General features: G+C 40.1%; 1 protein-coding gene across 1 annotated transcript; it reads right to left on the bottom strand.

Annotated features, from left to right (window-relative positions):
* Positions 1-752: 752 nt before the first annotated feature.
* Positions 753-15196, bottom strand: LOC309877183 (WD repeat and coiled-coil-containing protein-like). The gene is made up of 3 exons (XM_082758371.1): positions 13110-15196; positions 4486-4606; positions 753-935 (listed from the first exon to the last, which is right to left on the bottom strand). The coding sequence occupies exons 1-3, from the start codon at positions 15024-15026 to the stop codon at positions 769-771; spliced, it is 2205 nt and encodes a 734-aa protein (XP_082614497.1). The 5' UTR covers positions 15027-15196; the 3' UTR covers positions 753-768.
* Between the last annotated feature and the right edge of the window lie 102 nt (positions 15197-15298).

Consider the following 15298-nt stretch of genomic DNA (forward strand, 5'->3'; position numbering starts at 1 on the left):
CGATCACTTTTAGAGATCTACAGTAGGACACAAGTGATCTGCTGTAGGAGTGCTTTTGGCTTTAGGACTGATCCTACAGGAGTCTAGGTGGCAAGTTTGGTGTAGACATCTGCATGTAGCCAAATGAAATTTACATTCAGTGCCTTTGATCCTTAATTTACCTGGCAAGGCTTTTTTCTTTCTCTTCCACATGTGTGTATAAATCTACATGCTGTGTAAGTGAGACAGCGATGCAGCCATTTTAGTAGTTGAACGTTTTTTGTGTTAGAATTATGCATTTTTGAAAACATTGCAGGTTTCCATGGGACCCACTGGAACAGCAAAGAGAGCCTAAAAGTGCTTTCCTTTCTCATTTCCCTCCCCAGTTTTCCTCAACATAAATGCTCTTTAATTGCATTTTCTCCTGCAACAAAAAACATTTGGTTGCTTTTGTGGAGTCTGTACTCCTCGATTAGCCAGACTTGCTTTTACTGCATGATTTTTAGCATAATGTTATTAACATTATGCTAAACAACAGTGCTGATATGCAACAACAGTGCTGATAAACTTCAGGCTAGGTCTGATCCTTCCGAAGAAACCATCAGGGTCCAGCCAACCCTAGGACTTAGCTAGTGTGTAACCATATCACAGATTTTACAGTTAAAATATATTGCAAGTAGTGAAGACAGCTTCCTAGTCGTTCAGTTTCCGACACTGCAGAACATCTCTGTATTGCTTCAGACAAAAAAAAAAAAAAAAAAAGGATCGTTAGTGGGTTTTGTTGAGCAATTATGTCACTCTGCTGGGAGGCTGCATTAGGCTGCCCTTTTTGTAGGAGTGCCCTCCACAGACTTCCGAACTGTCAGTTCCATCCCTTATGATTATCTCCTGTGCTGCTTTGAATATTAATGGCACGAAGCCGTCCTTGTCTGCAGTGAGCACAATCCAAGAGGAGCCTACAAAAATGAAGCAAAAAAAGGCAATGAGCGTATGGCTCTGGTTAAAAGCGCACAAACACATTTTAAGAAGCCATCCAGCACGTGAGCAGAGCACGCTTCCCTTTTGTACACCAAAACCTTGTCATGTTAACAACAGTAAGATCTGGCAGTCCGTGCCAAACACACTTATGTGTAAATGCAAAGGGAAGCTAAACAAAAGGTCTTGAGAGTTTGAGGCATTTTATCCCTTATTTAGGTTATGTTGAAAAGCCAAGCATCTCTTTGCTAGCTCTGATAAACTGAAGTATCTCCATTTTCTGAAAACTCAGCCAGCCTTTCCATGCCAACTTTTGTTCCAGTGACATCTACTTCTGCTTATCCCTTTTGCTCATCTGCTCTTCCCAAATGATGAAGAGATCATAAAAATGGAAAAAAAATGGTAAAGAAAATGCTTGTGCTGTGTTGGCTCTAAAGGGAATTTGGGATTTCCATCTCCTTCACTAAACCAAGATTGTTCAGTATGTTTACAATTTCATATCGCAAATGGAACAAGTTACACCTTGGAGATGGTTTCCAGAAGATATCATGATTTTAAAAAGCTGATTTATAAAAGCTGATATAATAAAATTCATTGTCCTTTAATTATTAATCAAAACTTTACATAAGAAGAGAATGAACAGAACCTGAATAACATTTTAAATCTGTTTCCTTTTAGGAAAGAAAAAAAAAAAAGGAGGCAAGATTAAATGACAAAGACACTAAAATCATTCAGGATCACTCTCTGTATTACACAGAAGCAGAAAATAAATGTAGCCTCCTACACTTTGTTTTTTACCTTCCTTTGAAAGTCAGCTTGCAAATGAAGCTATATATAATTTTTTTTTCTTTTTTCTTTTTTCTAGTGAATCATCTGTTTCCTGTTGGACTGGATCTTACAGCTGTTAAACAAAATAGTGAACTTTCTGTTTGTCTGTTGTTCGATTTGGCATTTTGTGGAAATTAAAAAAATAAAAGAAAATACACTGTAGCAGCTGGTAAGCATTGTGGGAGCCCCTGTGTCACACATTTTCTTAGAGCATAGGATCCTGTCATTACTGAGCAGTGCCATTGGCTGGGATCTGAGCTAAAGAAAGCCTTGTTATGTTTTATTGTTCACATTTTTAATTTGGGGAGATAAGATTGAGTTTTGAAAAGGCAGATGGAAAAAGAAGATGGAAAAAAGGAACGGAAAGCCATGCTTAATTTCTGTCAGTTGTAACAAACCATGTTACTGGACAAAGCAAATCTCCCTTATACTATTAACAGAGCACCTCTCTGGGCTGCGACGCTGTTCCAAGTTGTCATGTCACCTGTTACATCATAAGGAGCTTGTCATTCCAAACCATGAAGCTTTAATCTTCTCCTCTTAATACTGTCTTTCTAATTCTGGACAGTCTTCAGATTCTGTAAACGGTGGGCCTAGAAGTGGAAACTCTGCTGTCCCAGTTGATATTATCGGTCAAATTGATAAAGCACACTCTTTTGTCATACTCCTAAGGCTTTTTATTTCCACCCAATGAAATATTTGAAATTCTCTGTGCAGTTGGTAACGTTGCTTTGAAGCATTCACCCCAAAATCCACTGAAGGCAGAAAAGCCTTGTGCTGAATGCAATTCCCTTCTGCTACGCACAGTTATTGGCACGATGACCTGCAGAAAAGAGAGCCTTGTGTGTGCTAACACCACGGCGCTATGTGGCAGGCTATATTTAGCCCAGGTAATGGTATTACGGTCCTGGGCTTAATGCACACATGATGAGGGCAAGTTCATTGCTCGTATAACTCTTGTGATCCTAATAGCCTTGCTGTGGGTATGAATGTGGTCTGCAGTTATAAGCTTTTTTTTTTTCTTTCTTTTTTTTTTTTTTCAATGCATTCAATTTTAGGTTCATAGTTAAAAAATGCTGGGCTATCACCACAGTACAAGCACACTTTTCATTGTGTCCCCTTTAATTATAGAGCATTAAAGGATGGGAGTGATATTTTTAAACATCAAATTTAATATTCATGTCCTGTGGCAAAGGAAAGATTGAGGAACATAAACCTCACCTGGTCATACCTGCAAAAAGAGCCGCATAACTACCTCTGCCTGCAACCTGACAATTTTTGCAGGATTTTAGTGAGGTTTAGAAGGATTTTTCATTCAGTCTTTCTTCTTGCAGCCAACAAAAAGGCTCAATTTCTGCAACACCAAGCAGTGCACTGTGCATGCAGGGGTCATGTTAGCATGATTCTGAGATGTTGTTTGGATATCTCCCAGGTCTAATGCATGACATTGAAGAGCAGAGTTCTGCAAAGTGAATATTCAACTATTCCACAGAGCAGAAAATACGTTTTCTCTGGCCCATTATTTATTGTTTTCCTACTGAATTGTAAACCTCTTTGCTCATTGTAGGTGTTCGTTTCCAAAATCAAGAACTGGAAGTACGAGCCAAAATTGTGTCCTCCTTGCCCTGCAAAGCTGCAGAGTGCTATTGCAGAAGCCTGCTGGGAAAGAGCTCCGGTCTCTGCAGCACGTGGAGGGCTTTGTGTTTGCTTCCACTGCACTACACAGGCAAGAGAAATTGCTGAAAAAAGTACAAAACCTGCATATACTCGTTATCTGCATATCCTGCATATCCATATTAGCTGCTGGAACAACTCCTGTAGGCCAGGGAAAAACCGAAATGTCCCAATGTGGCTGGGAGGTAGGCAGCCTCCCTGGGCTGGGGCACGTATGTAGCCATCAGTTCTAGCTTCATCAGTTAGCCTGGTATATATCAGCCTGGTACGTAACTCTCATTATTTAGAACACTTTAACATTACTACTGTCCTTTTCATTTTGATCTCACCAAAAGTTGAATTAATTTCTCATAAAACAAAGTCTTCTGATGAAGCCAGCGTGTCTCAGCCTGTCAGGGGCTAAGACAAAGGCCAAGACAAAGTTATTTGTGGATCCCTCAGTGCAGAAACAAAGCAAGGAGATCATAATTGCAGCCAAGTACCGTGTACCTTAAGGTCATTGTATAATAAGGCTGCGATGAGAAAAGCCATCAGAAGCACTGTAGAGAAATGGATAAGAGAAAGTGGGGGCCTAGGTTTCCCTGGCCACTTCTGTCTTTACAAAGCAGTGGTGTTAGAAATGTGGGATTGACAAATCAGAACATTGAGCACTGCTGTTTATTTTAGATTAAAATAGTCCCAAATGCTGCATGGTACATCTATCACATTGTGAGAATGACTTTTCCTCCAACCTCCTCTTCACTGTCAGGTGTGGGACACACTTGTGACGATGGGCAAGGCAGAATGCCAAAAGGGCTTGGAAGGAAGTATTTCTATTTCCAGATAACCCAGTGGACTGATTATTTTCTCAACCTTCCTCTGCAACGGCATCCAACATACTACTCTGGTAATAGGTAGTTCTGCAATTACTTAGCATTTAAGTGAATTTAGCTATCTGCATTTGCTACAGCATGGGGTAATTACCACAAATGCCTCATTTACACTAAAAATCTCAGTTGAAACCAGATACCAGAAATAAAAAGAACATACCATGTTTCATTTCAATAATGGGCAGATCAAACAGCTGCTGGACTAAATTCAAATGGATCTTGCCATCACAGAGGAGAACATCTTTTGTTTCTTCAGTTACTGCTCCATTTGAAAAACATTTCTTCAAACACATATATGTAAAAGAAAAGATCTTGTTAAAGGCTTAGCTGTTTTACCTGAATCCTTTTAACCATTCCCCTGTTCTCAGTCCTTTCAATTCTTTCATTATTTTGCATTTCCTTTCTCTGTCATTGCTACAGTTTAGAGATGGCACAACTGTGGAGTACAATTTGAGGCAGAGAGACCCACGGAAAGAGGCACATGCCTCTTTGGCTTTTGCTTTTTGTGCTTATGTGGCACAAACTGCATCACCCCTTCATATAAAATACATCAGGCCCCACGTTCCTGTGGCCATTGGGTCTTTCTGGCTCAAGGGTCAGTTCAGTGGAAGGGAATATTTCATGCCTACAAGGAAGTTGCTTAAGTCTTGTGCTACCAAAGCAACTGCTTTGGGTTCTGCTCAGTTTGGGCTGTACGTGTGGGTGTTTCGATACTCATTGTTCTGCTATTCCGCCCCAGTAAAATGCCATTTCTGGCACAGAGGATTGCAGAGAGGCTGTGCATAGAGACAGTCTCCCTGAAAGCTGCTGTAGCAAGGTGGCTTGGGAATCATACATGTAAGGGTGTTTTTTCTATTGATAGAGAGAGAATATATGGATCTACTGCTCTGGAAGTTCTAACATTCCCTAAAAAATATGTGTTTGAATATAAACATGGCATACTCGAGGTGGCACTCGAGAAGTTTATCTGGTCTTGAGAATTGGCACCTTTGTGTTCTGCCATTCAGGTTACTACAAAGTGCAAGGACCACAAAAATATATTGTTAATATTGTCAGTGGAGTTAATTCATTCTATGTGTTATGGAGTGAGTATGGATTTGCATTTGCAATTTCCCATCTGATATCTTTTGAAAGTCAATCGTAACATGAAAACTCCCCCAGTGACCATAAAACTGTTCTGTGTTGTACATTTAGAAGGGATCCAAGTTAATGTTTTAGAACATCTTGAAAAGAAGTCGTCTGTGCTAACTCCTTTTCTTGTCCTACCCTGTCTGCATCTAACTTTATACCCTTGCATCTTCCTTTCTGATACAAAATTATGTTTGAATAAGTTCCCAACTGCATCTGCTATTTCTGTACTTCGTAATCTGACATTTGACTAAACACATCTCTTTTAATGATTGTCTTTTCATTTCTAATTGTGCTGTCTTTTGACTCTCCCAGTGAGCACGTGCTTTTTTGCTGTGCAACAACTTTTCTAAATCAAACAATCACTTCAGTTTTTCTGTACATGGTATGTATGCTCTCGTGCAACAACACTGAACTCTGTAAGTCAGAGTGTCTACGAAACTCTATCGTAATTTGGCCATGCAGATAAAGTATTTTTTTTGTTGTTGTTGTTTTTATATTTTTATCAGCTTGTTTTTTATTTATATATTATGATTGATAGAAGGTGTAAGAACTGTAAAAATATCTTTCCATGAAAAACTTCACCCAACTTTCAAAGGTTTCCTCATCTCTTTGCCTGTTCAAAACAGCCAGAAATTTGTTGTTGTGCAATTAATGGGGAAATACTGAAAGAATCCTTAGTCAAAGAAATATCATTTTCTTAGTCATAAACCTAGAGTAGCTTCTTATTACAGCTATAGCTATATAAGAGAACTGTCATTTTTAGGTCACTTCAAATTACAAAGTACCACATTGTTTTGAACCTAAACATGCTTAAAACTCAATGGGCTGAACTGTCAGCTTGGCATTTACATTCCCAAGATGCTATTTGCCTGCTGTGTGTTGTGGATTAGTACATCTGAAAACCACTTCATTTCCCTGATCTCGGGCTGAAATACCAGAGTTTATTCAAACCTGTAACTCAGTTAATGGATTATTAAAAAAGATGAATGTCAGTTGAGACAGGTTCATTGCCTTGACCCAAGCAGTTCCTTTTTTTCATGCAGATATGCTTCAACCCAAGAATAATCAGAAAGTGGTCTAGCAATGTCTCTGTTGACTTGAAACCCACTGCATGGAAATGTATATTTAGGATGACTTTGTTCTAGTGTGCTTTCTACTTAGCCTTTAAAGTTACAATTTTGACGGGTATTAGAAGTTGAAAACATTTTTGTGTGTAAAAACCTACATGGCATCTCTTTTGTAAAACCCACGGCTTTACAGTTTTTCAAGTACAGACCTCAAAGCTTAAGTTTCAGAGGTGTTTGTCTTTCATCACTTGTGAGCATTCATATTAGCTGTTCTCTCATTGTTCTATACTTCTGTTTATAATGATAAACTTGATCACGTTTACATTTTATTTTTTTTTCTGCTGAAAAATTCGGTCAGGTCCAGGATCATTCAGTTTCAATCTTCTAATTATTTAGCCTCTTTTCGTTTAATGGTGGGTTTAAGTAACGATAACGTTCCTCTTTGAGGAATATGTTCCCTCACATCACATATATTAACTGAATTAACTTAATGCTCTTTTGAGAGGTAGGTAACTCTTTTTATTCCCTTTTTATAGATCAAACCATTACACAGAGATCGACCTTGAGAGATTCACTCACCTTAGTACTTGCCATTTTCATGTGTTGAATAAAAGACCATTTTCTAGCCAAATTTTAATTTAATCCACCACTTACTAAAATATGTACCTCTGGTTTTGTTGTGTCACTGTTTATCTGCTGCTGAAGCCAGAGACTTCATATTAATTTTCATATTAAAAGCTCTTTCTGCTGGTTGTCTTATTTTAAACCAAAGTTTATTGGTGGATTAAGAACACGTTAATCACAGAATAAACAACTGTATTTTCACATACTTGAGGGGATATTTTCAGATAAAGCTTCTGCAGCCAAACACCTGTAATCTGTCAGGTCCAGCCCTCCCTCAACACAAATCCAACAGAAACAAACCATCGATTCAGGAATTGCTTTCCCTCAGCTGTGTCAGCCTGCCCCTTGACCATTTTATAGCCTACAAAGGATCTCCTGGGCTGCAGCCAGCCAGTCGTGCTGCTGCCAATTTGTCTTTCAAAACTCATGGTTTGGAGCACAAAGAAAATCATTGACCGAGGCAAAAAAGGCTCCTGGATTAGGTGCTATACACCATAAAACCAGACAATAAACAAGCGTGTCTCTTCTAACTTTTTGGATTCCCACTGAGCAGCTAGCCAGTTCTGCCTCCCGATCCTTTTCACTTCTTGTCTTTTACTTCCAAATGCGCTGCCTACAGCTACCTGGATGCTGAGATCGTCCTCGTGAGCTTAAATTCGACGACTGATGAAACAGTGATGTGAATCAGGACGTGCTCCAATCAACAACATTTTTACTACCCCTGGGTTAGTAACTGATTGCAGTTTGCTTGTGTTGTTCCTGCACGTGGATGTCTAGAAATGGAAACTGTCCCAGATGAGGCCCCACAGCTGTGTTGCCCCCGCCTGCATTTCTTACTGCATGCACCTCACCAATGCCTCACCAAACCATAGCCTTGGTCTTTCCATAAACGTGTCGTATTCCTAATTCATTGTCATCTTGCAGTCACTTAACACATGCAAGTGTTTGTCTTCCTCAGTTGTTTCCAGCTAATGAATATAGTTTATAGCAGAAATTCCTGCTTTTTATCCTGGAATTTCCACTATGCACTTCATATGAGTTCATTTCAATCCATTTTTTCTTATTCAAGATGGGAAGGTCATTAAATTACAGGTGTCATATTCTGATCCCCAACTGAAAATATTACAGACTTTATGCCATAAGCAGATTTTATTGGCATATCTCATCAGGTTATTAATGAAACTTTAAGATCGGCCTGAGGACAATCATGTGAAATCCACTAGAAAATTTCTTCAATTTTTTTTTTTTTTAAATATATATTTAGAACTCTTTGCTGTCCTCTTTCCAGCTCATTTTTTAACCATCTTCATATTTCTTTTATTAATCCCAATCCCAATATTAATCTTGCTGTTGAGCAAATAATTTCCTCCGTGGCATGATTTCGAGTGCTGTACTGTACTACAAGTGTTTTAAATACTCTTCCTATCCTTTGTGTTAATAATCTCTTCTTTATAAAGGAAAGGTATCTGGTTAGTCAGCCACATCTGTGCACTGCAAGACGAATAAGGGCTGCAGTTGCCTGGATCTGTGTTTTCTTTTCTTAAACCCTTGATTTCAGCTCTTTGAGCTGTGATAATTCCAGTTCCAAACCCCGGTCCCTATTAGTCAGCTCGCTTTTGCCTTGCCCCCACATTCATCGTGTGGGATGCCAGAAACTGGTGAATAATATAGATGTGGGGGATCTGACCAAGAAGACAAGGAAAAGAGAGCTCGGTGGCTACAGGGGAGCACTGAAGAGGAAGGAGAACTATGATTTCCAACACTCAGAGAGCTCTGTGGCACAGCCTCATGCATCATCACCACAGGTACAACCAGTGAGCTTTGGCAGCCTGTGCTGCTTCCCTCTCCACCCTTGATTTCTGCTGCTGGGATCCCAGTTTGATTTCTGGTGGATCCTGATTTTATTTTGGTGGAGCTCTCAACAGCTCAGCATCTTCACATGGCCTTATGTGGGACATTCCAGCTGCAACCCTAAGTAACCTGTCAGAGAAGAGTAAGCCTGTAAAATGTTTGAATTAGAAGAGATTTGATGTGCTCAGGGGTGCTTAAATCCCAGCTCAGTTTGCATTTATAGCATGCAGAAGGACATGTGTGATGTGATGCTAGCATTTCTCTGCTCTTGGCTCCTTGTTAATAGCCCTGCAACTAATGTTGCAGGTGTCTGGTCATCTAAGGCATGCCCTTTGTCATCCTTGATCTTTGGGATTTTTGTTGGTTTGCTTACTCAAACCTTTACTTTGCACAGTACAAAAGCTTGGCTTCATTTTTGGCTTTACATTTGTCTCTATGTATCTGACACCCAAATGATCTGGCCTAACAAAAGGTGTTGCATCTCCACTACAAACCCTTCTTGCCTGCTGCTGGTCACCTTCATAACACTGTCGTCAGAATTTGTTCTTAACAGATTCCTCACCCTTTGCTCAAAATGTTATCCCTGCATTAATCACCCCTGGTCTTGACTACTGCAGGTCTTTTATGGTCATCCTAAATCTCTTCCTTCTAAACTTCAGGCTGGCTGACTAGTTTCTTACTCCAGGGAGCAGTCATAACGCCTTCCTCTTCCATCATTTTCATGACTTTCTTTCTATTGCTCGACTCGAGGCAAAATTACCCTTTGGATTTCCAGAAGGTTCGTGGTCTTATCATAGCTGATCGCTGCAGCCTGCTTTCTCCTTATCGCTTTGCTCATTTTACTGTCACCCCCCTTCTTTATCTCTACTGCATGTATTTGTATCAGCAAATTTATTGCCACGTGTTTGGATCCCTTCAATTCATCTCCCAGCTCTGTGTAAAAATTGTTGATTTTGTAGCTGACCTTGGCAATAAAGTTTCCCATAGTGAATTGTAGGAAGGTATAAAAGTACAAATTGTCTTGTATCTAATTGTTGGTGAATGCTAACAAAAGGAAGTAAGGAAATCCTGTTGACTAATTGCTGAAAAGATATTTATTTCCTGTGTAATCAGGCAATACTTTCTGTGATGTAGGTTTTTGACATAATGCTGCTTGTGAGCAAAACACAGGAGTTTTTAAGATACTCTTCAGATTAAGATGAATTTTATTCCGCCTGGAGAGGTTTCCCTAAATGCCATTATTTCCAAATCCAGATTGCCTTTATTTCCACTCTAATCAGCTTTTGAATGAGGCTAGTTTAAATATTCTGCAGCTGTTTCTTTTCTGGGGGAAATGGATGATAAAAGCATCTTTTTGCAAGATGAAACAGAAACAGATCTGTGGCAGATCTTCATCTCTCTCTTTTTTTCCCCCTTGTTAAATAATATCTCCTTATTGTGTCTGTCTGTCTGCCCTCCCACACTAGCCTGAATCACAAGTCTGTGTGTGATGAAAGAGCAATAATATTTGCTTTTCAGGGTTGAATGATCAAATCACCTCTGGTGGCTCGCTGCTATTACACAAGTGATAGTGCAGTGACATTTCCGAAGTGTGAGTGATCGTGTTTTTCTTTTATGGCTGTGGGCTACGCAGAATATAAATTCCAGTAGTGCCGCATGGACATGACTTCAGAGAAGTTGTGGGCAGGCCAGCACTAACAGAATAAAGGTTTTGAAGGCTATTCAGTAAGAAGATATTCTGAATAATTAAGCAATACGCATTCTGGTTTATATTACAGTTTTCTAAGCAGATCTGGAATCTTTATGTACGTCAGTAACACTGCTGCACAGCAGTGTTCGTCATTGCCTGTTAATCATTGCTATATTTTTATCTATTATGCTTTAAACTTTTATGTTTTTAATGTATATGGCTGTGTAGTACTGCTCATTCTACTTTACGGTAAAATTTCTCAATCAAGATTGAGCCTCTGCTGTGCTGGGGGTTGCACAAACACCTGACCCAAGAAGTTTCCAGATAATGGCCATATTATTGACCGGACTGCAGCTCCTAAAATTTAGAGTCTTTTCCACAGGCTGATATTTATTTCATATGGCAATAAAGCTATTTCCTGACTTTCTGCACCGTGAACACAAAGCCTGGCTGGAACTCATAGCCCAGCTGGTCCCTGAGCTCGCAGGGTGCTCCTCAGCTCCTGCAGAAAGAGCAAGGTTCAGATGTCTGAATCCAAATTAATTAAAAGAACTTATCTTCTGAGAAAATTATCAGCTGCCTATGAAGCAAATATTTCCCCGTCTGTCTGGAGGCCTTTTTGCCATCAGTCTATTTTTCATTATTTTTTGGCATCATTATGTGATGCTGCTGGATTTCAGACGAGGGGCTGAACTACTCAGGGCATTAGATGTGAGACTTACCCAGAAGATCTATGTGTTGGGAAGACATCAAGTGGCATTTTCTGAGTCATTATAGTGTAGTACTAGAGGGGCTTTCTGCTGACTCAATGTGAAATTAACCTGTTTAGATAAATAAGAGACTTCCTTTTTAAATCTAGTTACTTTGGCAATAATTTAGGCACACTAGTTTTATTGCTTATTATTATTTATTTATTCCCAAATAGGAAATCAGGAAAATTAATTCTTACTGCTTGTGTAAGCCAACACGTGCACGTTGACTTCAGATCTTAGATTAATGTTAGGTGTCACAATCAGAACTTCTCTTTGGAAAGGTTAATCCAATCAAATCCAAGAAAAAGGGGCTACTTGTTAAATAAAGAAGTTGATTCATATTAAGAAATGAGAATTAATTTGAACATGCCGGGGAACAGAAGGTCTTGATTCTTGCTAAATAAAATCCTAAATTATTTAAAATAGACTTTTTTTTTTTTTTTTAACCAGAATTTGTATAATATATCCAAGTTAAATTATTGACTAATTCAGATCAAAAACTTTGCTTTTATCCAGTGTACTTAGCATACCATCATCTGCTAAAATGCCAAGTAAATAATTGCTAACAATTAATGAATATGTTTAAATCAGTCACGATTCCCTTAATGAGTGTTCAAGGAAGGGTGCTTAGATGTCTATACGGATCCCTATCAAATAAAAGGAGGTTGTTATTGTACAACCGTGAGTCAAATTTGTCTAAGAAATACATACTGCAGCAGCAGCGTTATGAAATTAATGTATTACTTGAGTTGACTCTGCTTATCTTGCAACAGAGAATGCATTTGCAACTGGCATCAATATCCCGAAAGGAACCCTGGTTCTAGCAGCGATGCCAATAGAATCAGGATGAGCAAACTATTATCAATATAATATCGGTATTACTGGTAATGATACTAAGAATAAACACAAGAAATAATTGCACAGCCTTTGTTCCTTAGTTGAAATTCTTATTGAAGCCAGCAGGAATTTTGTTAAAATAAGGGTGGGATAGGAACATGGGGATTTGATATTCATCTATTTATTTAATGAAATGATAATTGCATACTGGCAGATAATTTTTCTGAAAAATTTGTAGTGATAACACTTTTTGCAAATTGATTGTGTCCAGTTGTGTAAAGATTAAAAGTGAGATATTGAAGTAGAAATAAGTCAGCTTTGTATCATTCCCACCTGAATTTTCCCCAAGTTGATATTCAGTACTTTGTTTCAGCCTTCACGAGAGTCTAGCTACCTTCAAACTTTGGATTTGAGCTCAGGTTTGAATTTAATAGGTTTCTGGTGGGGATGCCTACAGATGGCTACTCACAGGCTCCTCTCTACACTAAACTAACACATAAACCTTGTTGTACACCTAGCCACGTGTCTTTGTGCTCTTATTTGATAGAGGCACACAAAGTCAGCTACTATCCATGACAGTTTTGCTTAGAAGTTTTGCAAAGAAAATACACAGATCTCCCGCATGATGTATCCTCTAATCCACGTTAGCCTTAGTTATTGTTTCAGTGACAAAATACCATTTTAAATTAAGCTCGATGCCAACCTCAGGTTGCATTTCTCATGGGTTGGTAAGAATTAAACTGCATCCTCTTGGTCTAAAGCTATATAAATAAAATATTGTTTTAAAGTTCAGTGGCTTATCACAATATTTGTAAATTGATGAAAAAATTACCTGATAAGTGATACGAACAACCGGCGGTTCCTGTGAACACGGGTAGGCTAAAGATACCCTTCTCCCATTTTTAGCGAGGTCTGTTATTTCCGAAAGACTCAGTTGTAACTCGTTAAAGCTGCCGCAAAGTCTCTCTAAATTTCTGGATATGTGACTCATTCCTCTTTCACTTGGCAAATTGTTATTTTTAGAGCTCGATGTTTCTTGGATCACGCTGAACTGCACTTTAGGGGAAGCTGGTCTACTGGAAGGCCTGGCAGGTGTTCCAAAACCAAGAAGAGCCATTGAGCGATTGGTAGGTTCAGCATCCAAATTTTCCAAGGCAACGGAGGCGTCACCTGTGAGCTTTTTCTCATCCAGGTCACTAACGCTTGAGGAAGAGCTCTGCTCATAACTGGGGCTCTTCACTTCTTCAAGGAGTCTTCTCCTGCCACTAGGAGACTGAATAACTGTGCTTCTCGGTATCAACAGCTCCCTGCTTGGACCTTGGTCTTCTGTGGCAAGATTTTCAAAGAACTTTCTTTTTCCAGGTATGTTCACAGAGGATACAAAGCTGTAAAGCATGTGCTGCTTAGTGTCTGGCAGAGCTGAAGAATCCTCTTCCAGCATCAGTTCTTTGGCCATCAGGCGCATCACGTACCTGTCTGAACTTGATGAGGGAATGAAGTTAGGCTCGGGGAACTTTTGCTTCCCGATGAGGATCAACAGGAGCTTATCGGTCAAAAAGCACAGGCCCTTTGGTCTTTCATTTTTTTCCAGCTGGATTTGTTGAATATGGGGCATGCAGGAAGAGGTCACTGAATACACCAAAACAATGTTAGAAGTGTTAGAGGCTACTGCCACAATCTGAGCTCGAAGGTCAAAAGCCATAATGTCAGGAACCAGAATACCTGGGATGGTGACTTTTCTGGTGGTGGTTACCTTCCTCTCAAAAGTCACCAAGATCAGGTAGGAAGAATCTTGACCATTTATTGTTGCAGAGTCTTTGCGTTTCAGGGTAATGAGAGGACCGGGATCAGACCGCCGGTGGTTTGCAAGGATGTGGGTTAAGTCCATAGGTCCCGATGAAGAAGAAGCTATTGAATCGACAGTGCCTGACCTGTCTGAATCTGTGGACCTTCGTCGCAGGTCCATGGAGTATTCCTCATCACCAAACACCATGGACTGTGAGACTAAAGAGCCAGTTTCAGTTGCAGATGGCGTATCAAACGTAATGCCCGCGTTCAAGCCGCAGATGTTATCCAAAGGAAGCTCGGTAGCTACAGCAATTTGGAAATCCAGCGTGGCTTCCATAGCGCAGATATAACCTCCCACATCGAAGACTGGACAAAAGGAGCAGACGTTTAGAGTTTTCTGAGCATCATCCCAAATATAGGAATGCAGGGCACTGCCTATAGCGACTACCAAACGATTGCCATCCTTCGTCCAGCAAGCGCAGTGAATAAACCCACTGCTTTTGATGTCTGCCTTAACTCTACTATTGTCCGTACGAACGGCGTGCAAGACTGAAGCGTCTCTCTTCGTAAGCACAGCCAAGACCTCCTGTTTCGGGTGCCACACGCAGCCCTGGGAAAGCAGTGGAAACGGCTCCCCAGTTTCACAGGTCTGAGAAACCAAGGGTTTGCTCTTCTGGGCGGCGCTGCAGCCCAGCTGCCAAACGCTGACGTGCTTTTTGTGCTGAACAGCGAGCAGAGCTGGCATCTCTGCAGAGCAACACGGGCCCCAGTAAAGCCCATGCACGTGTTCAAACTGGCCGACAACGCTCGAGTCTCCAAACTTCAGCTCTCCGTTCTGGTAGTACAAGGCAGTCAGCACCACTTGCTTCCCATCCGTCCAGGCGATTCCATGCACGGGGTGGATGGCTTGATATAAAGCATTGAGACCAGTTCGCAGCAGCTTTGCCTTTCCCAGCTCCATCCTTTGAGGTTTTCTCCCTACTGGTGATTGTTCCAAAGTAGAAAATCCATGGAATTCATTTGCAGACCATGATGAGGAAAGGAAAAAAAAAAAAAATCTTTTATTTCCTTCCCTTCCTTTGCAGAATCAAACTGTGCTTTGTTTTTTTTTTTCTGTTAATTGTCCACGAGCCTATATTGTGAACACCTTCCCAGTAAGCCTGCAGCTGCTCTTCTAAGTATAAACCCATGTCAAAGCTGCTTTTGCTATGTCTTTTCCTGGGAGGAGTTATC

This window comes from Aythya marila (genome assembly GCF_965140915.1).
Source record: "Aythya marila genome assembly, chromosome: 3".
Lineage (NCBI taxonomy): Eukaryota > Metazoa > Chordata > Aves > Anseriformes > Anatidae > Aythya > Aythya marila.